The sequence below is a fragment of the Etheostoma cragini genome, chromosome 6, assembly GCF_013103735.1.
Source record: "Etheostoma cragini isolate CJK2018 chromosome 6, CSU_Ecrag_1.0, whole genome shotgun sequence".
Lineage (NCBI taxonomy): Eukaryota > Metazoa > Chordata > Actinopteri > Perciformes > Percidae > Etheostoma > Etheostoma cragini.
Genome location: NC_048412.1, coordinates 10,913,916 through 10,938,697, shown reverse-complemented (window position 1 = coordinate 10,938,697; position 24,782 = coordinate 10,913,916). Strand labels below are relative to the sequence as shown.

Here is a 24,782-nt window from a genome sequence, read left to right as displayed (position 1 = left end):
GAGGTTGTTATTCAGGCTCAGTGAGGTGTGAAAGGAATGAAGAAACAGCTGTAGCACTATAATAAGAGCACATACAACCCATTCTGTCAAGGTTCATTACAACTTTAACCAGATTACAAATGAAACAACAACTACACACACAAACAGTTCCTGTTTTTACAGCACAAATTCATCCCTGGGCTGTTGTGTGTGTGTGTGTGTGTGTGTGTGTGTGTGTGTGTGTGTGTGTGTGTGTGTGTGTGTGTGTGTGTGTGTGTGTGTGTGTGTGTGTGTAGCATTGTGAGAGCACAGATGTAAGCACAGGACAGCAGTTCATTATACAGCATTGAGACTGCTTTGATTGTCTCTTTACTAGTCTCCCAAACAGCTCAGTGAAAATCCCTCACTGGCTTGTATAATACTGCTGACCATTGTTTATCTTAGCATTTCTCCTTAGCTGCTCACACACTGTACTAAATAAGAGTTATATTTAGGGTGGATTAGAATTTGTGTACAGAATGTTTTGAACATGATTTACAGAGCTTTCTGTTTTCTCTGCTCTGTAGATGAGTTGTTCATTCTGTTTTCAGCTCTCAATCCGTACGATTTATTTAGGTGAAGCTAGGTGAAGTGTTATTCTCAATTCTAAAATATTTGTACGCATGACATTGTGGTCCAGACTTACCTTTAAGGTATTTATTTTGATTTAAAGAAACTTTATTGAAACATTAACCCTATGGGTAAATTTGTCATGCCAAATAATGTGTTTTGTAATATAACGTGAATCTGATAAAACTAAAAACCTTCTTATCTGTGTGTCTAAAAATACCCTGAGATGAAAAAGATGAAACACCGCAGATGGTTAAAAATAAAAATATTGTGCTTTACCAGTAAAAGTAACTCATTGCATAGTTTGTAGCCTACATTTGTATTTGAGCAGGAGTATTTTTTGTAATAAGAAGTGATCATGGCTCATGCTAAAATGATTTGTTGATTAATAGATTGGTCGATAAACAATATATCAAATAACTTTGATTATTTATTAATTAGATTAATCATTTTAGCTTTAAGTTAAGTTAAACTTTAATAATTTAGTCCAGCGAGAATACCAACCATTCTGTAGTTCTTGATTATTATTAGAAAGATTTGCTCCTTTTCTCTCTCATATATCATTGTAAATTATATGTTTTAGAGTATGGGGCTGTTCGTCAGACAGAGAAAAACTCTTTGATGGCGTAAGCTGTGAACTTGTGATGGGCATTTTGTACTATTTTTGGACATTTTATACACTAAATGATTAGAAAAACAGACATATTATTGAAACTCTGAGTGTAACTATTAGTGTTTGCTACTAATCATGGCCTTAACCTTTAAAAAAGTATTTGAAGCTGGTCCCTCTGTATACTGCTGTTTGGGTCAAACAAAATGCAGAAAGAAACATGAAAACAGTTCTATAGTGGCGGGACAGCCTTGTTTTCTCTGAAGGCGCCACACTACACTTACAGATTAAACATTCAAGCACAATGTACCATGAGAATAGTTTTTTTTTCCTACCCTTCCCATTTGTTATGACTTATTCATACCCTTTTTTGCTGTGCTTAGGGGTTATATCCAGGTCGAGGGGTTGCGGTAGGAGGCTGTAGAAACGTGTTATTTTTACTGTAAGCCACACTGTAACAACAGTATGAGAAACCCGATGAAAGTTGAGCTCACCACAGTCCCCAGGCACCCTGCCAGCTCCGGCTGAAGGTCACAGAACTAGAGTAAAGTAGAGGCTGCTAGAAGTGGCTTTGGATCTGAGGTAGGGATAGACTGTGTGTAAGACCGAAGGAAATACATAAATGAAAAGGATATACTGTTGAAGTTAACGGAAGATTGAGAAATAGAGCCAGAACAAGAGAGAGGTAGAGCTCTAAGTTGTTTATCTTCTCACCCTGTTGCATCGGGGCAACGTACTGTACGTTTGCTGTTATTCTAGTCAGGGTTGTCACACAGGGGACGTGACAAAGGACCAGCCTGTACAACCAATCATATAGACTAAGATCAACACTCATATTGCCCAAAAAAAACCTGGTTGCCAATGACAGCCTGATATACCTTCACACTAGGGGGTTTACAGAAAAAGTACACAACATGGCATATTCAAATGGCAGGTACATGATGAGAGTAGAGTAGTGTAAGGAGATGACATCAAGCTGTGGCTACCGAGCTACAATAATCATTTGTATCTCTTGGGTGAAATATCCAAATAATCCCAATTTTAGATCAACATTAAACTGTGAAAGTCAGCACTTAAGTTCTAGTACTAGTGAGTTCAGTTTGGATGTTCTCGACCGGTATCAGAGTCAGTATTGTTGTTTGACTTCCTCTAAGTGCAACTGAAAGATCTGCTGTCAGCTGCTCCCTGGTGATTTGGATATTTAGGGACTAAGAGAATCAGCTAGACCTTTTTCATCCTCACAAATTTTGTGTCTTTCCACTTTAGTCAAACAACGTTGATTATAAAATGTTGAATATCAAAACACAGACTTTGACAAAGCAACAATAGCTGGTATTACTGCGAATGCTGGCTCCAGACTCTGCGCTATTCTTGGTGGACATTCAGGGCTAGAAGTTTCCTTGAAGATAGTTATGTTACTTTTCTCAGAGTGAGATATCCATTGTGTGTTGTGCTGAACTAAATTCCCCTGAGAATCTACAGTGGCCTGTGCCCTGCTTTCTACCTGGGTCCTGTTAAGTTTCACCAAAAAGTGGCACATCCCTCTCTCTGAGGGAGCACTATTCTTAGAGCTCTGCAAAGCGTCTCAGTCATACTGCTACACAGTGAAACACAGGTCAGAACACAGGCCCACGCATAAAAACACAAAGTTACAAATGGATGCCTGCTTAGAGGGAAATACATACTGTACACACCTGGCCACATAGTACATAGTAAGGCTAATGCACACACTCTCTAACTCGAGCACAGTAATGACTAAACCAATCCACTTTCACACTTCCTCTGTTCCAGCACTGTTCCTAAAAGCTCCCCACATTCTCAGTCCACGTCAAGCTTAACTGAGCCAAACCAGGCTGAGCAGTGTGACAAATGCCTCCCAGTTCTCTCTTTTTACTCAAACTTATAGTGAGGTTGACATACTGGGCTCTGACCCAGAAGTGAAGTCTGAAAGAGCCATCTGAAATCCATCACAGTCACATGCACTGTATATCTTTGTTTATAGCGGATATAAAAAAAATCCAAAAGATGCTTACATTTTTACAGCTATGATTACAAGTAATTGAGCAGTTGTCCATTTGTTGCATCTGTACTTTGAAAGATTGCATACTTTTTAACTGCTTCTTATAAAACGTATTTCATAGTGACATACTTTCACTAAGTGAATCTTTGGATTTTACCACAGTTGTCCTCACTGACAGCTGGAACGTGTGTTATCAGGTTCATGCTGAGGCAGTCAGCACAACAGTCAAGGGAACTGTACTGTAGTATTTTGCAATAGTATGTAGCGGTCCTAGTCTTTTCTGCTGTACTACACATACAGCCTGGCTTGTAATTGCTCTGAGTTTGAGGTTACGAGGTTATGAGCAAGAGGATTGGCATCATGTGGCTAGCCAGGCTGTGCAGATGCACCATGTACAGTCTAGCCTGTGGTCTAAAGGATTGGAAGCAAAGGGATTGGCACAATGCACTGAGGCCGTCTGTTCAGATGTGTTGGGGATAGACGACACAAATATGCATTTGTGTTCATTTTGTGGGTGATGACTTAGGTTTAGGATGCTTGTAGGTGAAGAAATTGGTTGTGTTTATCTCTACACATGTTAAAATTTTGGTCAGGGGTTTATGAACTTTTTCCAGTCGGATCTAAACTTGGTGCATTCATTCCCCATTACATCTCATTACAGCCATATATAAACAAGTCTGTAAACCAGTTTGGATCCTAGAGGATGCAGGATGTTTTCAGTATGTGGTGTGAAGAATTGGTACAAGGCACGAACACAATCTGGTCTGAAGTAAAGTATTCAGATCCGCCTTTTTTCAGCCTTTTTTTACTCCACTACATCAATCTGAAAGCCTTAGTTACAAGTTACTTTACAAATAAAGATTTTTGCAGACATAACACATGTAGAAAATAAAATGATGTTTTATTATAAATTAAACAACCCAACAATATGTAGAAGTATAGCTGAAATAAATAGCTGAATAAACACTTAGTTGATTGACAGAACTGTTTGGATCGTTTCCAGTTTCTAAAATGTGAGTAGTTTTTAGCATTGAGTATTTTTACTTTTAACACTTTAAGTACTGTACATTTTCCTGTTGATATTTACATCAATTTACTTGAGTAACATTTTGCAACAATGCAGGACTTTTACTTGTAACAAAGTATTGTTACAGTGTGGCATAAGTACTTTAACTTAAGTATAGGATCTGAGTACTTCTTCCATGACTGGATGTAGGACACCATCCTTTGAGACAAGACGAAGAGTCCACAGTCCCATGTCTTCAAGTTAAATGTAGGCTTCAATTTTTTGTCTTCACCTTTGTATTTTGTGGTTGTGTGCTTGACTAGAATACCACTGCAGAACCAAGCCGGTTGGCTGACGTTTGGTCTACATAAACACACACAATTACAGTTTTTGCAGATTGCATATACACTGAAATCAAAAGTATTCCAGAGTTAGAAAAACCTTACACTGAAGGAGCAAAACATTGGCCCATATGTGCACTACTAGAAGCACAATGCCAGCCTCACACTTTTTGCAAAACAATACACACCGTGATTTGCAACACTAAACACATGTCAATGCGTTAGACAGATATATATCATGATGTCCTTGCAATTCCAAACCACTAACGGTCAAATGACCACACCAATGAGCCAATCTGTGAAACAGTCAACAGGTGCGCAAACACATGATTGCTGAATTGTAGACACACCAATCAAGTTTAAGCACTATAAAAATGCAGCAGGTAAGTCTAGTATTTTCTGTACTGTATTCTCTGTAGGTTTTTTCAGATTTTTTTTTAATTACTGTAATCGTGTACATTTTTGTCTGTTGTTTGCTGAGCTAAAAGTGTTATACACACTACTGTAGTAGCTGGATAAAAACTGGGACATGTTTTGTTGTGATTGGCCTTGACTGATTTGGGTGTATGGAGAGAAATAAATTCTATTTTCCTCAGTCAGCAGCATTGGTGTAGAGTTTGGTGAACGTATTGTTTATTTGCACTTTCTCTGTGTACTTAATTTACAGTACTCTAATCACTGAGACGTAGAAATGCTAGTGTTATAGTTTAGTAACAGCAGTGTGAGCTGGTTCAAACTGAATTAAGCCATATGAAACGTGTGTGTTTCATATGGTAACAAAATGTGTTTATTTATAAATTGGTGTATAGTTTATAAGAGTGAAAGAGGGTTTCATTTTTGTGTTCTGCTAATTGTATGTAATTGTGATAATTAAGTGTAGTGTTTTCAAACAACGTTCTCTGTTTTCAAAATATTGCTGAAGCAATCGATGTATTATTCAAATTAGAACATACTTGGACAAACTGTAACTGTTATTTCCATGCGAGCATGTGATTGGACAAACCCTGAATGTGTATCTGATGTACGTAAGTAAATTAACAATTCTAGCCAGTGGTGTCAGTTTTACACAGTTGTAGGAAACAACTAGTGTCCATTTGTCTCCAAGTTCTGTTTTGTGAGACAATACATTTATTCTTATTCTTGCAATATTCCACTGTTTTGGACACTGCAATGTTATAATATATGTATTAAATGGAAAAGAGCTACAATAAGAAGGGTGACACCACGCAATAGCTGCCTAAATATTTAGTGAAAATTCAAATATAACAAATAGTTCCACTTGTACACTTTAAGGAAGAGCATTATTATGCATCATGGATTATGATATGCATGTGCACATGTGACGTGTGTGTGTGTGTGTGCGTGCATTTGTGTGTTCATGTTGCTGTCATTTGCCACTCCTGCATCTTTGTCTGAATGATCCACTAACTGCCATGTGTGCAGTTGATCTCCTCATCCTGCAGTCATCATCTTGTATTTCCTTGTTCCGACGGACAGATGTGTCACACTGAGCACTGAACATTAAATTACCTTTCCTCATCATTTTCTGTTTTGAATTCTAGGTTTAAAAAATAATGATTACAAAAAAGCTCCCTGTAAAAAAACAAAGGTATTTCTTGGAGTGGCTATGCATTTTGCCTCATTTTATTTTCATCCTACTGAGTGCGGGCTGTCAGTAAAATGGATTGCTCTCATTATGAGTGTGTTATGAACAAGCAGTCTGTGATTGAAAGGCTTTATTTCATGCTCGGCAGACTTGTAAATTAATGAGTGATTGTGTGTAGTCAAAGAGGAGATTGTTGTGCGTGTTCTGGTGTGGTAGTGTGTAGCGAGAGGATATGATGGGATTTCATGAATCACAGTGTGTAATACTTTACCTCTGTGGGATATTGTATTGCTGCATATAAACATGACAAAAATTAGGAAAGGCTCTGGGGTTGGATGTGTACTTGTGGCATTGTGCCTTTTTTTTAACTTGAAATCACAAGTTAAAGGCCATCAAACCATGGAAGCAACTTACCCTTACTGTTCTCTATTTTTATGAGCATATAGTATAACACTTTACATTGAATTTTCCAATCTGACCTTCGAAATCCAGTTTTCCAGCATTAAGTTGTGGAACATGTATGATAGCCACACATGTTTCTAGCTTTCTGCATGCAGCCTTCCACATAAACCGCAAAGTGCATGTGTGCCCAGCCTTTCTGCCAGATTCAGCCTATGTTGTACAAACTGTAGTTTTAGCAGGGCTGCAGTTTTATAACAGGTCAGGGTTGGCTATCTGCCAAGGCCAGTATCTTACATAAACCACCACAGTGAGGAATGTGTCTGGGCACACTTCACAGGAACCACACAGACATGTGCTAACACACAAAATGCAAGAGGAGTGTTGTTTTTTCTGCTTGGGCCCTGTATTGCTGTTTTTTAGTGCACACGCACACACACACACACACTCTCACACACACACACACACACACACACATTCTTTACAGCTATAGCCATGCTAAGTCCTCCTTTGTTCTCTGTGTGTGAGAGACAGACAGAGTGAGTTTGGATGAGAAACAGGTGCAGCAGGTTATAAAGAGACACTCAGCAACAGAGAGAGAGATCATAAAAAACTATGAGTGTGGATTGTAAGGGCTCACTCAGCTGTTTAGCCTCTCTCTCCTCTCACCGGAAGTGGAACGAGAATTAAACCATTATTGCTACCTCAGTCCCATCTCCCCTTAGCTAGTTGTGACATTATCCGTGAGTCAGGCTGTGTCCAATCTGTCCACTTTCCACATTGAGCTAATCTGCTGTCATCCAGGCCTGGCTGCTACCCCTAACTCCTTGAGACCATGAATGAAATCAATATAACAGGAGCCAATAAAGTAGTAGTTATTTAGCTCTCCTTCTGTCTTTCTGCAGTCCCCTCTATCTGTCTTGCTTTACACTGCAATTGTATCTGTCCCGTATTCTTTGCTGTCTCGCTAGATTCATAATCAGCCTGTGTGTCTGTCTCTGTAATTTCAAACCACACACTTTTGCCCGCACAATTTCAGTCTGCATTTGATCCATTTATCTATCCATCTATTTATGTAGCTTCCTGCCATTCCCTCTCTGTCTTTACTTTGCATTCTGTCACATCTCTGTTTTTCCCTTCATATCATCAGGTTGTAACTCCCTTGCAACCTAGAATAATCAGTCATAGGTTTAATGATAGTCATGTTGAAAAATGTCTTCATTTCACAGTTGCTCCCTGCTTATATCAAGCTGTGGGCTATCAAATATTGCAATTTTGAGAGCAAATACTCTACTTTGAGTAATCACTGGCTCCTGCCGAGATTATGGCTTTGCTGTAGTTTAAAATGAATTTAGATTCATGACTGACTTTTATTTGAGGGCATTCGGTTTGTATATGTTTGTGTATGAGCGCATGATTAAGCACTCGGTCTAGCCGCTATCTAATTAGCTAATTTCCATTCATAGTCAGTGTGATTAAATGTTTATATCATAACTGTCAAAGCAGCACAGTGTTTATGTAAAGTTGTTGGCTCTTTCTTCTACAGTATTTGTCTTTCCTTTTGACCCCTAAGTCTGCTTACCAAAACAGAGCCTGTGTGTGTCTGTCTGTTCGTGTGTGTGTGTGTGTGTGTGTGTGTGTCTGTGTGTGTGTGTGTGTGTGTGTGTGTGTGAGAGTGTGTTCCCTCATTGGCTATAGACAATGATATGTTTCAGAGGCTTGATAGAGGTCATCCGGATTAAAACAAGCCGTTGGCCGGGTGTGTTAAACTTGAAGCATCAAACACTGACCAACTCTGCAGCACTTACTAAATATATCATATGCTGCTGGCAACATTGGTGTAAAAAAACAAAGATTAAGCTTGAAGTCAACTGCTGTTTCCATTTCTTTATGCTTTGTTTTAGGTTGGAAGCCTCCTTCCTTGCTGACCTTTCTGTTTTTCTGTCTTTCAGGGTTTCATCGCAATGAGGATATGAAGGCTATTGATGTGCTTCCCATCCTCAAGGAGAAGGTTGCCTTTCTCTCAGGTCAGATGATACTCATAAAAACTGCAATTTGCTCTTTTTTTCAATGAAGAGTCATTGTAGCTATTGTATACCTAAAGTATATTGCTATAGACACCTTGCATGGTTGTTGTTATGTTTACACGCTTATATTTATCAGAAGAGACAAATGCAGGAAGAGAGGTGAAGTTAAGATAATTTAGACAAAAGCGGCGATTTCAGTGTCCACACATTTGTTTCAGCAAGAAGAACATCTTTAGTTGTTAATTTAAATACAGGGAGTTCCAATTTCATGCTCTTGGTCAGAATAGGAACAAAACACATGCATCTTTGTGGCTCTTGTGCTTGAAATGATGATAGTTTAAAAATGGGAACACATACTACTTGTCCCCTTAAATGGCACAACATGGCAGCTTGGGTATGAAAATTCTAGCTTCTCTTTATGTGATTTTGACTTGTTAGGTTAATTAAGTGCACCCATTTATTTCTCATGGTGTTAACCTGACCTTTACCCCATTAGTGTTAACTTCATGGACATTGCAATAATTGTGAGTGAGTTTGAGAGTGTTTTTCTCTGTTTATAATAGTCGCTGTTGCTTGTTACTGCAGCCTGACTGAAAGGCTATAACTAGTCTTGTCATTGTGCGACTAATTTGACCCCTGACTTCAATTTGACTCAGTATAGTCATGACTTATTCACAGATGGTACGCATACAAATTAGCTGCTGTCATTTCAGAGAACTACAGCTTACTTTTTAGGAATGTTTTTCTGAAGTTATTTAAACACAGTAGCATCACACCAAGCAGTTAAAGGTAAAATAAATGTCTGTTCATTTATTCCTCTTAAAATAAGCGTTCAAGGTTAATGTGTTTCCGGATGCTCAAGCCTATCACAGGATTAATGTGTAAAAAGCAGGGAATCCTGGACATATCCTGGATAAGTTGCGTCCATGACATTAGTACAGTAACAATGAATTTAAGGAACATAGAAATTTAACAAATTAAAGAAAAATTTTATTGACACCACTCTTCTCTCACCTTGTGCTTGAGTTAGCTCTGCTGCGTCCCTGCTCCAGTATACGGGCATACTCTACATGGAAAGTAGCGGTTATTTAATTACTTTTTTGTTGTTTGATTTCTATCCAAAGGGGGCAGAGACAGACGCGGAGGTCCCGTTCTCACCTTTCCAGCGCGGAGCAACCATGACAGAATACGATCCGAAGACCTGCGCAGACTCATTGCCTACCTGGCTACTATTCCCAGGTAGGGAGAATGCACCCTCAAGCACACATACACAGGGATTTAGTGGAGGATTCATACTTTTTCAAACTGTGAACATACACACTCACATGCACTGACTTAAAGTTGTGATAATCGTGATCCTGGGTTGATCTGAAACAGACTCCTCCTCTTGGCCTCTTATGCAGTCACACACGCACGCACGCACGCACGCACGCACGCAAACACACATACACACACACACACACACACACACACACACACACACACACACACACACACACACACACACACACACACACACACACAGCTCTTGTTGTGCCAGACTTTCCCACCTTGCTTTGATTTAAAATGCTGAAGCATTACCTTAGGCTACACAGAGCTGGGATGGTTTTATTTGTGATTCTCTGAGAAGATTCAAACCCCCCTCCCTCCACACACCCCAACCCATCATTTCCCCCTAACTCTCTTGAAAAAGCTGTTTCACCTTTTTGTAGGTTAGCACTCATTCCTTTTTTTTAACCGTGTTCTAAGTCAGAGTGGGTCAGGTCCACATGTAATAAGACACAGTGTCATTTAGATTTTTTTCTCTTTAAGTCGTAAAAATATGTTGTCTTTTCTTTCCTGTTTCCCTGTTTTCAGGAAGCATGTAGCCACAGGATGTTCTTGCAGGGTTGTACTCCATGGTGCTCTGTAGTTCTGTGCATGCTGATGTTTAAGTCTAGAAGCACCTATCTTTTGCATTTGAAACTTTGCTCCAGGCTGTTCTGTTTGGAGTTAGTTGTGACGAGCTTGGAGCTTGCACTCTTCTGTTCTGCTGCTTCTGATCCCAGCAATGCGCTTTCTAGTGCTTTACAGGTCGACTCCTTTAAATCTTTGTTGGGAGTTTGGATATTTGTCTTGAGGCAAACGTTGGTCCAGATCAGTTATTGCAAAAATTGGGTCCAGGTTTCTTCTGGGATGTGCAAGGCGAAATGAAAAATAGTCAAGGTCTGCGTATTTCAGTCAGCAGTAGTCAGTAGGATACAAATGTTTGTATTATGATAGTGTGCAATTCTGTAACAAAGTCCAGGAACAAACTGTGCTTTTGCCTTCTACTTTTGTGTTACATTAGTTGGTGTTCAGTTTCTATTGCAGACTAAGCTATATAAAACAGTTTCATGTTACAAATGTATTCTTTATTCTTTCCTCTGTCCCATATTAAGTTTTTAAGCTCAGAATGAACCAAGCGTCACTGGCTCACAAGGAGGGCAGCTGGATTTCTTTTTCTTCAGTCTAAATATTTCTTCCATCTGTAACTTTTTTGCTGTGACATTGTCTCTCGTTGTCTCTCTCTTCTCTCCCTCTCTCTTTCTCTCTCTCTCTCCCACCCTCCCTCCTCCACGCTGTTTTTCTCTATTCATTTGGTCGCTGATCTGTTCTCAGAGAGTGAGGTCAGAGTGAGTTAGAGCAGGAGGGCCTGCGTCTGTTTCTGTCTCCTAGCTAGACACATTCAGATTAAAGCCTTTAACACTGAGAAACAACCTTTTATGGACTTATACAGCAGCAGCACTCCTGGTAAGCAGCAGTGGAAATTTCAACACTTGAATGTTTTAACTATTTTTTTTCCTCCCCAGATGCTCAGGAGATTTGCATGAGATCTTCTGGCTTTAAATCTTATGGTCATTTTAGCAGTGAGATTTTGTTTTGTGGCTTCATATTGTCTTTATTTCTGCTACACGGGCAATGATGTGACTCAATACTTTGACATTGTTGCTTTCAGCTTATTGAGGTTTGTTCAGTCGCAAATCAATCACATCTAATCATTTTGTTGTGACTGGTTTTGACTTTCCCCTAAGCTGTCCTGGCTTCAAGTTAGCATAATAAAATCATTTAGAAGCAATGTTTTTCTCATGTGTTAATTTGCTTTTTGTCCCAGGATCTGACCTCTTTATTTATGTGTTTTTTCTGCAGTGAGGAGGTGGCCAGACATGGCTTCACAGTCATTGTGGACATGCGTGGTTCTAAGTGGGACAGCATCAAGCCTCTGCTGAAGATCCTCCAGGAGTCCTTCCCGTCTTGTATCCACGTCGCCCTCATCATCAAGCCAGACAACTTCTGGCAGAAGCAGAGGACCAACTTCGGCAGCTCCAAGTTTGAGTTTGAGGTTGGTGAACTACTTCAAAGACACAAACCAGATTGTGATTTGTTGTTGTGGATGTTGTACATGAAACCATTAGTAATATAGTGTATTTTGAGTATACAGGTTCATGATTGTTGTTATGTTTTCTTAAAGAGATTGAGGTATTCGTAGTGCTCATTTCATCAATATATTATTAAACTGTATATATAATTAAGATTAACAATTTTGTTGTAATTTATTTCTTTTCTATTTAGTTTAGCATAGCCATTGGTCTTAATTTATCAGTTCTAGTTAGCTTGCTGCTCTGTGACAGTAGCACTGTTCTGTCCCGTGTGGGCATGTGGTGGTGGTATATTTAGTCCTGAGTCTGACCCAGTTACTATGGGAACAGGATATATAGGACATGGTGAAGCATTGCATCCCAACAGTAGTGAATTGGGTTTGTTTTTTTGTTTTGTTTTTAATGTCAAACATGTACTGTATTTGAGTAGCCACAATGATTGTCAAGAGGTCACCGGTTTGAGTCTCAGTCTAAAAAGTTGTGGATGGGGGAAGTGATCAAGATGACTCTTTCTTATCAAGCACTGTTGAGCTACTCATTATCAAGCAATGCATCATGTTGTTTTAATTGCACAGCTCCCTGCTGCCAATGCGTGTAGGTTCACACCTCAAACGTGGTTACTATATATATAGTGTATCTGAGTGTTCTTGCAGTTTAAAAGAAGCTAACAAACACTCCAGTTATTATGGCATCTATATTGGAGGGAACTCATACAGAGTCCAAACCTAAATCTGACGTTTATTTTTTGTGTTTTCAGTGTTTCCCTTGCTTAAATGAACCTCAGCAATGTCTTTTTTTTTTCCATAGAGTTTAAGTCTGTGTTTTTTCATCTTATTAACGATAAACTGAAAGCAGCTTAAAATGTCTGGAATGTTTTTTTTGGGGGGGGGCGCGCCCATCTAAGCAGTAGACACGTATAGTCAGTTACTTTGCACATTCTTTTCCTAATCTAAGTTTAACAGTAGAACATATGATGAAAAGTTAACATTTGATCAGTTTGGAATAGTGAGATGATGATGAATGTGATGATGATTAAATTGTGACGGTCTTTCCATCTTTGTCTCCTTCTTATCCTCCGTTTGTCTTGTTCACTTCTTTTCTTTGCCTGCATCAACCCATCTTTCCTTTCGTCTGTCCCTTTTTTTGTCACCTTTGACTTAATTTGTCCCACGTACACCCACCCACACACCAGACGGTGATGGTCTCCTTAGAAGGTTTATCCAAGATTGTGGACCCATCCCAGCTGACAGCTGACTTTGAGGGCAGCTTAGAGTACAACCATGACGACTGGATTGAGGTTTGAGAACTGTCTTTTTTTAATCTTTTCTTCTGCTCTTTAAAATTTACACAGAAAGATACCAGCCTTTGATTTAAGGCTTTTTGAAGTTAAGAAAACAGTTATGCCCCTCTTAGCAGGACTTTATCAGCAAGTCTTATATAATTAACCAATACTTAATTAGTATTCGAAATTCAGTGGTACTGTTAACTTTCATTCCAGGTGCGACTGTCATTTGAGACCTTTGCCAGCGATGCAGCGCGGGCACTGGCACGCCTTGAGGAACTCCAGGAAACATTGTCCCAGCGTGATCTCCCGCGGGACCTGGAGGGGTCTCGGCGGCTCATGGAAGAACATGCAGGGCTGAAGAAAAGGGCCACCAAGGCATCGGTGGAGGAGCTGGATGCGCAGGGACGAAGGCTGCTACAAAGGCTACAGTTACAAACTGCAGGAGGTGGAAGTAGCGGTGAAAGCGGGTATGGTAACCGCAGTGGCGGAGCTAGTGGAGATTCCAACGACCATCATCACGGCTTCCATGCACATGCGGACGCACACAACCTAGTTGCTAAAGTGACGGGTTTGTTGGATAAGCTGCATGGGACACGCCAGAATCTGCAGCAGCTGTGGCACATGAGGAAACTGAAGTTGGACCAGTGCTTCCAGTTGCGTCTGTTCGAACAGGATGCAGAGAAGGTCAGCATATCCTATTCCGTTCTATTCTGTTCTCTATGCTACTAACATAGTGGTTGGCAACCATTTCAATTGGTTCCTTGCTGTGTCCTTATATTCTTGCCCTTTGGTGCTTTAAAGCGTAACTCTTGCCAAAATGCAGCCTAGTGTCTTTTTGTCAATCAAACTTTTGTTTTAAAGGATATAAAGGACAGACTTCTATAATCGCATCAGAATCACTCTTTTTAAAACTCTACAAACACTGAAAACACTGAACTTTGCTCAAAGTATCACCAGGGGCTCTAAACATGAACTCGAGCATTGAGAACATTGTTTGTGTACACAGAGTTTACTAAAAAGAAAGTTTTTGAACGACTCATTTTAGCTGTTGGTTCTGCCATGTCGTCAGTCAAAAAGAGTTTGTGTACACAAACAATGTTTTCAATGCTCAAATTCATGTAAAGAGCCCCTGGTGATACTTTAAGCAAAGTTTCAGTGTTTTCAGTGTTTTTAGTGTTTTAAAAAAGAGTGATTTTAATGCAATCATATAAGTGCCCCTAAAACTCCCATTCAAAAGACCTCTTGACCCAAAACGAAAATACGGTTAATCTTAAAAGTGGCGTTATCATCCTTATTATGCTTTTAAACGAAAGTTTGACTCAGGTAGATTCACAAAAATACCCTAGATTGCATTTTGGCGAGAGTTACGCTCTAATGCGCAGTTTATTTCTTGATACATAAACATATTTCAAGCCGCGCAGGAGCTAATCATGCATGTCAGTCTTAGTCAGGTATTTGAAAACATTACATTAATCCAGACATTTAAATCCCCAGATTAACTTTCATCCCTTTGGATCCTAGGATAGTGAGGCTGTGAATATATACAGTTTTGCTGATGAGCGGGCATTAGTGTACTGAAACTACTATACTGGCTACTATACTGTTGAAAGGAGGTTAATGTACAATATTCTGATTATATAAATTCGTATTTTTTTGACTAGCTAGAAGGGAAATGTAACTGAGCAGAGCTAAAGGCAAATGTATTGGACAGCAAGGAAAAGTGTTAGAGCTGTAATTAAACACACCTTTTCCATACACCGAACATGCAGAAAGAGGAACATACTGCCACATAAATGTAGGGTCAAGCGAAGCTGACATTACACACAAACGCACACATCTTGTTCTTTTGTTCTTACTTATTACGGAGCTGCTTTAAAACGACAAAAAGAGTCATCTTAAAGCACCTCTGTAATAAGTAAGAACAAAAGAACAAGGTACCTTCTCAAACTCAGTGCAGTGATGAAAGGTTTTAAAGGTCAGTTAAAACACCAAACAACAGGCCTTCTCTTATTCTCACTGCTGTTGCTGCAAGTAAACACAAGCTGGAAAGACCCTTTTCATTTGTAGTGCATTCTGTAACACTAACAGCATTTTCTCCCCCTCTTTTTGTGTAGATGTTCGACTGGATCATGCACAACAAAGGTCTTTTTCTCACCAGTTACACAGAGATCGGAGGGAACCACCAGCATGCTGTTGAGCTGCAGACCCAGCACAACCACTTTGCTATGAACTGCATGGTAAGACATTGTCTTTGTTCTGTTGTGCACACACACATGCACAGGCAACGCAGTCACTAACTATCATCATTACTGTCATTCACACTAACAAGCTAAGGCCTCCCACTCTTGTACAACCACACACACACACACAAACACAATCATGCACCTCTTCTTTTGTCCCAAACCATCCTCTCCCTGTGGGCTATGACTCGCGTAGACTGATACTTTCTGTGCTGCCACTGTCTCCCTCATATTAATCGGCTGTTTTCCACTCCGCCTCAACTCTGCCCCCTCTGTTATGTCTTGTCACAGTGCTGTTCCCATAATTGACCCATATTACCTCCCTGCCCCTCCCATGGTTGTGTGCTGCCCTCTGCTGCTCTGCTCCGCAACCCTCGCTGCCCTCCCTTACCTTGCTGTAGTCTGTGGCGCTCTGCTGCCAACTAATGCTTGCAGCTGACGACATTATACTGTATCAACTCTGCAGTTTCACAGTGCTCTGCGCTGCTAGTTCTTATCAAAACCTTTCACCCCTAACGGTGTTGCTCATTGAAAACATCCATCATCAATCCCTGACCTTCGTGTTTGTGTTTGTCTTCGTCTACTACAAACCAGAGCCAACTACTTATTTAAACCAGGCTTGAACTAGTTGATATAAATATCAAGGATGTACAGGATGGACGTGTTTCAGCAATACACATTACATTGGGACTGAAAGTGGCTTCAAAACTATTACAACTAAGAACAAAAAAAAAACATGCGACAAAACATTGCGACCGGAAAAATCACTGATATTTCACTTTTCTTGTGATACAGTAACTATTGTTGGTGTGACAAAAGTGTAGCCAAGGGGGAAAAAGGGCCCATGGCCTTAATCCTCCCACTCACAGTGTAAATGGTGTTAGGAACCATTTGCAATGAGTGCTGTCAACATCAGGTCCCAGAGGCAGCTTAGGTGACCACCTGGAGCCAGTTGTCTCAACACTTAGGTTGAGATGGACAAACAGTTGTACAAATGACAGATGGTACTGCATTATACAGTCACACATATATTTACAATACACTAGAAACATACACACATACAGTACACAGCCGGGTACTGTAAGAGTGACCACCGCCCTCTCCACCCATTCTTCCACAGGAAGCAGAGTTCCCCTTCCTGTTGCTGGCTGAATGGAAATACGTAGTTTCAGATTGCGTGTGTCCTTTTGTTTCTGTGTGTTCCCAGTAAATGTGAAAATGTATGGAAGAAAAAACACGATGATACAACCCAACAACCTGAACATACAGTATGTGTGCCAGTTTCCACTGATGTCTAAACATTGGCTGTGGTGGCTTTAAAACCCGCAATGAATGGAAATTCATATTAGCTTCATCAACTTTATATTGACAATTAAAACCAAATGGTAGTCGTGACTGTTTGCAATTATGTAAGTTATAATGTGTCATGCACAATACGATAGATGGAGTTATGTTACTGTTATACCCCCTATGGGAGACACTTAATAAATGCAGTTTGGGAATGAAGGAGTTTCACAACCCTATTAACAGTTAAAGATATATGAGTTTTATACCACTGCCATTTTACACTTGGTGAGACATTTTGTGGCGTGACTACTGTGTTGCAATTGTGCGAGTGAACCTGTCATAATTTTGGTTGAAGAGAGAAAAGTAAATTTTCTTGGTTTTGCAAAAAAAGGAAAATATTCTTTTACACACACACAAACAAATGTATTACTGAACGTTTTTACATTGCCTTGTAAGGTAAAGGTACTTTATTGTCACATTCACATACTGTACATGTAGGGAAATTCATTCTCTGCATTTGGGCAGCCATTTACATGTGGGGACCAACTCCAGATCTGGTGGAGGTGGGGGGGAAACATAAAAACTCCACACTCATACAATCTCTACACAGAAAGGATGACCTGGTTTCGAACCCAGAACCTTCTTGCTGGGAAGCCACATTGCTAACCATGGGACCACTGTGTTGCCCTGTAATTGGACATGGAGACAAATTGTTAAAAAGCAGGACTAAACATAAAATATATACCTGTACAAAAAGTAACACAATAATCCCAAAACCTAATCTAAGAACAAATAATGATAAGAATAATGAATAGTTGTGCAGTTGTGGATTTATGATCTAAACAAGTGGTTGTCCCTTTACATTGTAGATGTGTCATTTCTGCCCTCAGGGAGAGTTACATTGCTTGTGCAATTCCATGAGAATGGGATGCTGCAGATTCCATCTTCCAAGAAGATCTTGCTACCCAGATAGAACGATCCCTTTTTCATGTGCTGCTGTGAAGGCGTATAAAGTCTTTAATTAAAATTGTGCCAATTTATACCTCAAACCTTTTATTACTGTATGTGTATGTGTGCTCACATGGTCACACATAAATACAGACAGATCAGTTAATCTATTGCTTACCTCAAGCACGTCATAATTTAGTATGAACAGGTCATGCCCAGTGACACAATCCATGTTGTCTTTGCTGGAAACATGGTATAGTGATCTGGAGATGTTTTTCAGCTTTTCTGTAAAGATGAACAGTTGATAGAAAATGGTATTTATAAAACATTTCATAATTTTTCATTTCATCACTCATTCTGAATTTCTAGCTATTAACGTGAGTCATATGTTCATTGACCACTCACCTTTTTCGTTTTTCAGCAAAAGGTTTTCCTCAACTACCTTGTTGAACATTTCCATCTGGATCTCACATAAGCTGCCATCTGTTAAAAGAAAATATGTAAATATTTTTGGTCATTTTAAAAGAAGTCCCTTTTGTACAACTAATTCAGGTACGATCCCCAGCAACTTAAAACTTTAAAAAACTTCTACCTTAGGCGGGCTTAATCAGTACTATACATTAATACTGTGTAAAATGTTTTTTTTCATATATTTTTTTTACTTCTGGGGAAACATATGCTGGATTTTTATGGTTGTGAATTCATAAAAGAAAGTTTGGACTCACAGTAGATGCTCAGACCAAGGAGCCCTCCCAGTAACAGAAAACACAGCAGCATCAGACACAGTATAGCACGCCTGAGGAAAACTAATCAGAATATGATATAATGTTATTGTACGGTACTATCAGTATGATATGCTAGTGTTTTGTTTGTCTGCATTTTCTTTATTTATATTATTTTAATTTAAATGTGTACCATACCTAATTGGGGTGTTCCTTGTCCTTTGTTTGCCTTTATTGAAGGACGTTGGATAGTGATGTATCTTTCAGGTAGACTGATGGGTGGCTGGGCTGTGGTTGGCTTTTGGTTGTTTTGCAGTGGTCTGTTAGTTCCATCTTTCTCCTTTTTCAACTCTTCTTTCTTCTGTCCTCTAGAATCCGAGCCTGATTCAAGTCCGCTTGAACCCTTATTTCCTCTTAAATCAAGACCGAGTGTATCACTGTTTTCATAAGTGTCGTCATGTTCCGACCATTTTTCAGAATCCATTGTCATGTATTCCACATCAGCACTCTCTGCTCCTACAGGATTCTCCATTGTTGAATTGGATCTCTGTCTGTCCGTGACTATGTTTGTCATGTTTGCAAAACTTTAAATACTGTGTATCTGTCGTGATGCTAATGAGGGACTTCATTGGAAGAATTGGACAGGGCAGTCACACGCCTGAGGCCAAGGCTCCGCCTCTCACCATCTACAATTGTTCCATTTTGCATATATAATCAATAATAACAAATAAAATCGTAAAAAGACCGGATCACCCGGGATCAAAAAAGAGATGCAGATGCAACTGATGCTGGGTAAATTGAAGGCTACTGTACTGACCAAAGTCCCTGGAAGGTGTGCTATAATTACTGATAGCACGTTACACTCCCTCTGTACTATTATGTAAAGCCTACAAATGTGTGCAATACAGGTTATATAACACAAAGGGTCTATTTTAAAGCATATGTTAAGTAATGAAGAAAAATGGAAAACACTGGAACTTTCCTGAAGGGATGGGGATTATTTGCTTTCAATTTGAGTACGAAAGATAGTTGTAGAGATAGGACATAATTATGTAAAACTTTGTGCTGTAAGATAAGAAGTCTACCAGTAAACAGCAGCAATTATTCAAAGCTGTGGTTTACATTGTTGGGATGGCTTGTTGTTGGTAAGCAGGAGAACTGGAGACAATGACAACAAAAAGGCAGATCTGGCAAAGCATTATGTCAAACTTCCAAACCTAAGGTTTGCTTTGTGTAGTGCTGACACACTTTTGCATCAGTGTGGCAGATAATGTTACAAGTTAAGGTTTTATTCTTATACGTTTGTTTTCTTTCTTTGCATTAGTAAGTGTACTCTGTGAAAAGTCCAACTAGTGTATATTAGGAGTAACATGTTGTCTCAACTCTTCCTGCCCTAAGTGACACCAATGCATAAGCTGCATTGACTGAGCTGGCCTTAGCTTCCGGAAGTAAATGGCTTTTATGCTGTTTGGCCTTCAGAGTGAATTTTGAACATGTTTAGGAGGAAAAAGCAGTCTAAAGGACATCTAACTCAAAACATATAAGACACTCGTTCCATTTGATTCCATACAGAGCGCTTACCAGAATTCTGCTAACTCGGTGGTTTCCAAAGTGGGGTCCTTGTGGAAGTGCCAGGGGGTCCCCGGCACAAAGGGGAATAATTTATTTTCACTATAATTTAATCCATAAGTAACACAATGGCAGCATGTACAACTATTTTGGTCATGTGTTTTATAAACTTTAAAAAAAAAAATGGGGGTCGGTGGTTTATTTTGTGTCAGTTGACATAACGTTAATTCACATATCTAGCAATGCTGAAATTTACTGAGGGATTTATAGTATTGTGCATATTGTGTTGAACATGGACACTCAGGCCTTGAAGAAAAAAGTGCACTATTCAATTCACTTAAATTCAATTTTGTTTATAGTATCAAATCATAACAAGAGTTATCTCAGGACACTTTACAGATAGGTAGAACAGTAGTCTGGTTACAGCCTGGGTCTCTTTATCACCTGTTTGCAAGAAAGGAGGTCTGTTATTTTCTGTTATTGTGGACATTTGTTCATCTTATTCTGTAATTCATTCACAAAGCAAATACTGCCGTGGTCTTATTTGTTTTCCTTCTCTAGATTAACTGATATCTGGGTCAAACGTATTGGCCTCCTCTTTCTCTCTTTCTCTCTTGTCTTTTCTCCTTTTCTCTCTCACATCAGGTTTGAGTTAGGAATACCTTCTCCCTATCTCTGCCCTCCCCCTCTCTGTCCATCACTTTGGGAATAAGGGTTTTACCACCCAGTGTGTTCCAGTAGTCCAGCCTCTCTTATTTAATGTAATTCATAATGATCTACAGATGGCTCAAAGGCCTTTAGGCTCTTTGGTTGGGACTCTGAAACTCTGTGCTTCCTTTCTGCTCCAGTCCCCTCCTCCCCTGAATGTGGATATGTGCTTATAGATCCTTAAGGTCCTTTTGTATCTTTTCCAAAAATCACCATAGTTTCTCGTGGTATAGTACACATTAGATCTAGAGTAGCTTTGAGATAATGTTCTGGTTATATTTAATTTGTGTCTTTGTACAATGTAAAGTAGGATTACAGTAGTACTACTGTGCACCACTGTTCTTTTATACTGTATATTGCAATGTACCTACTGCTAAGTGTTTAAGAAGAATTGGAATCCCTTGTTGAAGTACACCACTGTCCCTATTATCATTAAGCCAACATCAGACTAAATCTGGTGCTTCTACTGTTCAAGTCGCAGTGCCAAGATTTGGCTGGATTTTGTACATTGGAAAATGTCTCTGCTTGGTTAACATGTATAACTCCTGCAAGTAAAAATAAAGCTATTTAAACCCATTTTAAACCCTAATTTGAGAAATGGACACATCAGAAATCATCCCAAAGCCTTATTTAAACAAAACAAAGCCCCAATCCAGTGCAACTTTTATGAAAACTCGTAATATGGGTTCTTTGAATTACCCAGCCTCTGTCTGAGGACTGAGAACTGTAGCTGGTGTTTGGTTCATCTTTACTCACCGATGTGATTGAAACAAGCAAACTAAGAGCCATAATAGGCTCCAGGAGCAGTAATTGAATCGAATAATAACAGGCTGTTAACACAGTTGTTAATTAGTGTTTGCTGATCCATGCCTATCTACACAAGACAGCTTGGAGCCCATATATTAAAAAAGACTGAAAGATATGAGGCAAATGGGTTTATTTTCATTATTCACAGGGGCATGCCTCCCAAGTGAATTACTTTTTAATGTTCATAGGTTGTGTAGATGGAGTAGCTTATGACAATGTATTGCAAATGTTGCAATATACTATGACTTGCTGTGTACGGTCATGTATTTGTGACTACTATATTTCACTAACACACTTTGATTGCTTCGTAGACATACAGCCAATGTTGCCTGTTTAAAAACATGGTTTCAGCTTCATGCAATTAAACAAACTATATCTATTTTTTTACTGAAGCAAACTCAATCACTTTTGGTATGTATTTTAATCCGTGCCATCTTGCTTTTCTACCTCTACCTTGAACACAGAATGTGTATGTGAACATCAATCGGATCATGTCGGTAGGAAACCGCCTTCTGGAGTCAGGCCACTACGCCTCCCAGCAGATTCAGCAGATCTCAGGACAGCTGGAGCAGGAGTGGAAGGCCTTCGCTGCAGCGCTGGACGAACGCAGCACCCTGCTGGAGATGTCTGCCAGCTTCCACCAGAAAGCAGACCAGGTACAGACTCACAACGACAACAGACACACAGAAAATCAAGTACAGTTCTAATGATGTCAAACAAATTGTGTGTCTGTGTGTTACAATAAATGGGTGTTCTTTGTTTAAAGATGTGCACAAAACACCATTTAAATAATCAATACTCTTTTACACTGTTTTGCTTACAGTTGCAGTAACAATGCATTAGTTGGTTTTTGACACCTGTTGTTTGCTGGATGGCCTCTTTTCTGTAAATTGTTCAAGACGTCCTTGTGAGCTATTGATTTTTTTGTTGTCAATGTTAGTGGACAGAGCAGCATTACAGACAACATATTGTATTTCTATTGGTTCACATAGTTGCTAGAAAGCTTATTTAAAGCCCCGTCACAATGGATACTGCATTTTACTTACCGACTAGCATGCAGAAGTATGTACTTAGTTTTTTTTAGAGACAGCTAAAGTTTGAGAACAAATCAAATCAAACACTTGTCTTTTCAAAGACTTATCTAGTCTGTGGTTTGACTGGCTGTTCATATGTTAATAACATGTTTATGATATAATGATTAAGTTTCTATATCATTGTATGTATGTATACATACTATATGTATGCATGTCTGTGAAATACAATGTTTGTGTTGTGTGTTCTCTCTCCAGTACATGAGTAAAGTGGAGCCATGGTGTAAGGCATGTGGTGAAGGAGAGCTGCCCTCTGAACTCCAGGACCTGGAAGACACAATCCACCATCACCAGGGACTGTATGAGCACATCACAACCGCATACTCTGAGGTCAGTACACTCGTGAGCCTGCAAAACACAAACATACTAAATATTCAAATATTGATGCCACTTCTGCATAACCTTAAAATAGGACTGACAATTATCCAAATCATGTATTCAAACACATGCTGTCAGTACAATACAACACAAACTCTACAATGTAAACCCTTTCCATGATCAATTTATTTATGTTAAAATGTAACCAATGACATACAACAATGGAGTTTGATGTTTGGGGAGAGGGGAAAAATGTATATGACATTGAGCATTATTTATAAAACCGAGGTTACAGTCATTTTTAAATGTGTTCAGGTTGAAACAAATGAGAAAAGTAGTCGACCTCAGTAGTGAGGATAAAGATACTAATAGATTTAAATTATTTTAGCCTAATCAATATGTTCTTTCCATTTTATTTTTTTAACTACGATGGAACAAGCTGAGACTTGAGATTTTTATTATTCTCAAGTGAGATACATATTTTTTGCTATATGTCAAACTTCTCATCACCTTTTACAGGTAAGCCAGGATGGGAAGTCGCTTTTAGACAAACTACAGCGACCTTTGACCCCGGGAAGTGCTGATTCATTGATGGCATCAGCTAACTACTCCAAGGCTGTGCACCATGTCCTAGACATTATCCATGAGGTGCTGCATCACCAGAGGCAACTGGAAAACATCTGGCAACATCGCAAAGTCCGCCTGCACCAACGGCTGCAGCTGTGTGTCTTTCAGCAGGATGTACAGCAAGTAAGAGACACACACAGACATACAGAGACTGCAACGAGACCTGCAGCTCTCTGGGCTTCAGATAGTTTTGTTGTGCACACATGGGCAGACATGCACACTCATGCATACACAGCAAAGACTAAGGTAGAGACTAGAGACAGTGCCTTATCTAGAGACCCCTAATACAGTGAAGTCTAAGTCTAAGACTAAGTTCCTATGTTCCAACTAGGTACCCTGTCCTCTCAAGTCCATTAAGTAATGTAAAGCACTAACAATGCAGATACCTATCTTATACACACCTATCCTTCCAAACATTTTTATTAAAATCAATCAACTGATTGAGCATTTCACAAGACTTGTCGTTGTGGAAGTTATGCGCAACTCATTTGGATGATATTAAATCTGTAAAACCTTAGTGTTTGAGTAAAGCAAATATTGCTGTTGTAAGACTTTTTTTTACTAGCAGCAGTACATAATAGACTGCACCAATAGCAAATAAATAAAAGTAAGAAACTGTTCAAACATTAGGCAAATAGAATAGCAACATAAGTGATGCTCCCCCACTATTTGTTAATGGTTATAAAGATACATGAAATGTTTGTTTTTTTGCTAACATTCCATTATGGATATCATAATGTGTGATATTATATATCATATATTAATTATATATTTTAACTTCAGCTTCTTCAAAGCCTTTTGGGCATGAACTCTTATCTACATCTCTATCCCCACCCCCCTTCTCTGGGCTTCCTTCTTTCCCATCTTCCATCCACTCTTTCATCACTCTTTTCTCTTGGTAGTGGTTTCCATGGTGATGCAATTTACTGTCACATAAAGTGTCAAGGGCATTGTGCACATGTTCATCTGTGTTTTGTCCCATCAAATATTCTCCCAGAGCCTTTGAAAGAGTCATGAAATCCCTTTCATTGTCCCACATAGAAACAGATAAACTAAGACCATCTGTTTAATAGATAATAAGGTAATTATGTACAAAGATTTATGGCTAATCTCACCCACAGTGGATATGTTGACAATTTGCACTGCTCTGGATTTCCTATTAGGCAAAACCTTATTGTTCACACT

At 39.3% G+C, this 24,782-nt stretch overlaps 1 protein-coding gene and 1 long non-coding RNA gene across 7 annotated transcripts in view; one reads left to right on the top strand and one right to left on the bottom strand.

The window, feature by feature from the left end:
- The window catches only part of triob (trio Rho guanine nucleotide exchange factor b), a 102,622-nt gene that overhangs the window by 28,538 nt on the left and 49,302 nt on the right, over positions 1-24,782 (top strand). For 5 of the 6 annotated variants that reach the window (XM_034873173.1, XM_034873175.1, XM_034873177.1 and 2 more), the window contains 9 exons: positions 8,523-8,597; positions 9,722-9,836; positions 11,766-11,958; positions 13,188-13,292; positions 13,494-13,964; positions 15,395-15,517; positions 22,026-22,217; positions 22,851-22,982; positions 23,490-23,720. In XM_034873173.1, the coding sequence (XP_034729064.1) occupies positions 8,523-8,597; positions 9,722-9,836; positions 11,766-11,958; positions 13,188-13,292; positions 13,494-13,964; positions 15,395-15,517; positions 22,026-22,217; positions 22,851-22,982; positions 23,490-23,720 (1,637 nt within the window). Of the gene's footprint in view, positions 1-8,522; positions 8,598-9,721; positions 9,837-11,214; positions 11,370-11,765; positions 11,959-13,187; positions 13,293-13,493; positions 13,965-15,394; positions 15,518-22,025; positions 22,218-22,850; positions 22,983-23,489; positions 23,721-24,782 lie in introns of those variants that run through there. The other variant, XM_034873176.1, reaches the window with a different exon arrangement.
- LOC117945604 lies at positions 16,964-18,084 on the bottom strand. Its single transcript, XR_004656844.1, has 3 exons — positions 17,934-18,084; positions 17,652-17,803; positions 16,964-17,141 (listed from the first exon to the last, which is right to left on the bottom strand). It is a non-coding gene; the product is annotated as an uncharacterized LOC117945604 (long non-coding RNA).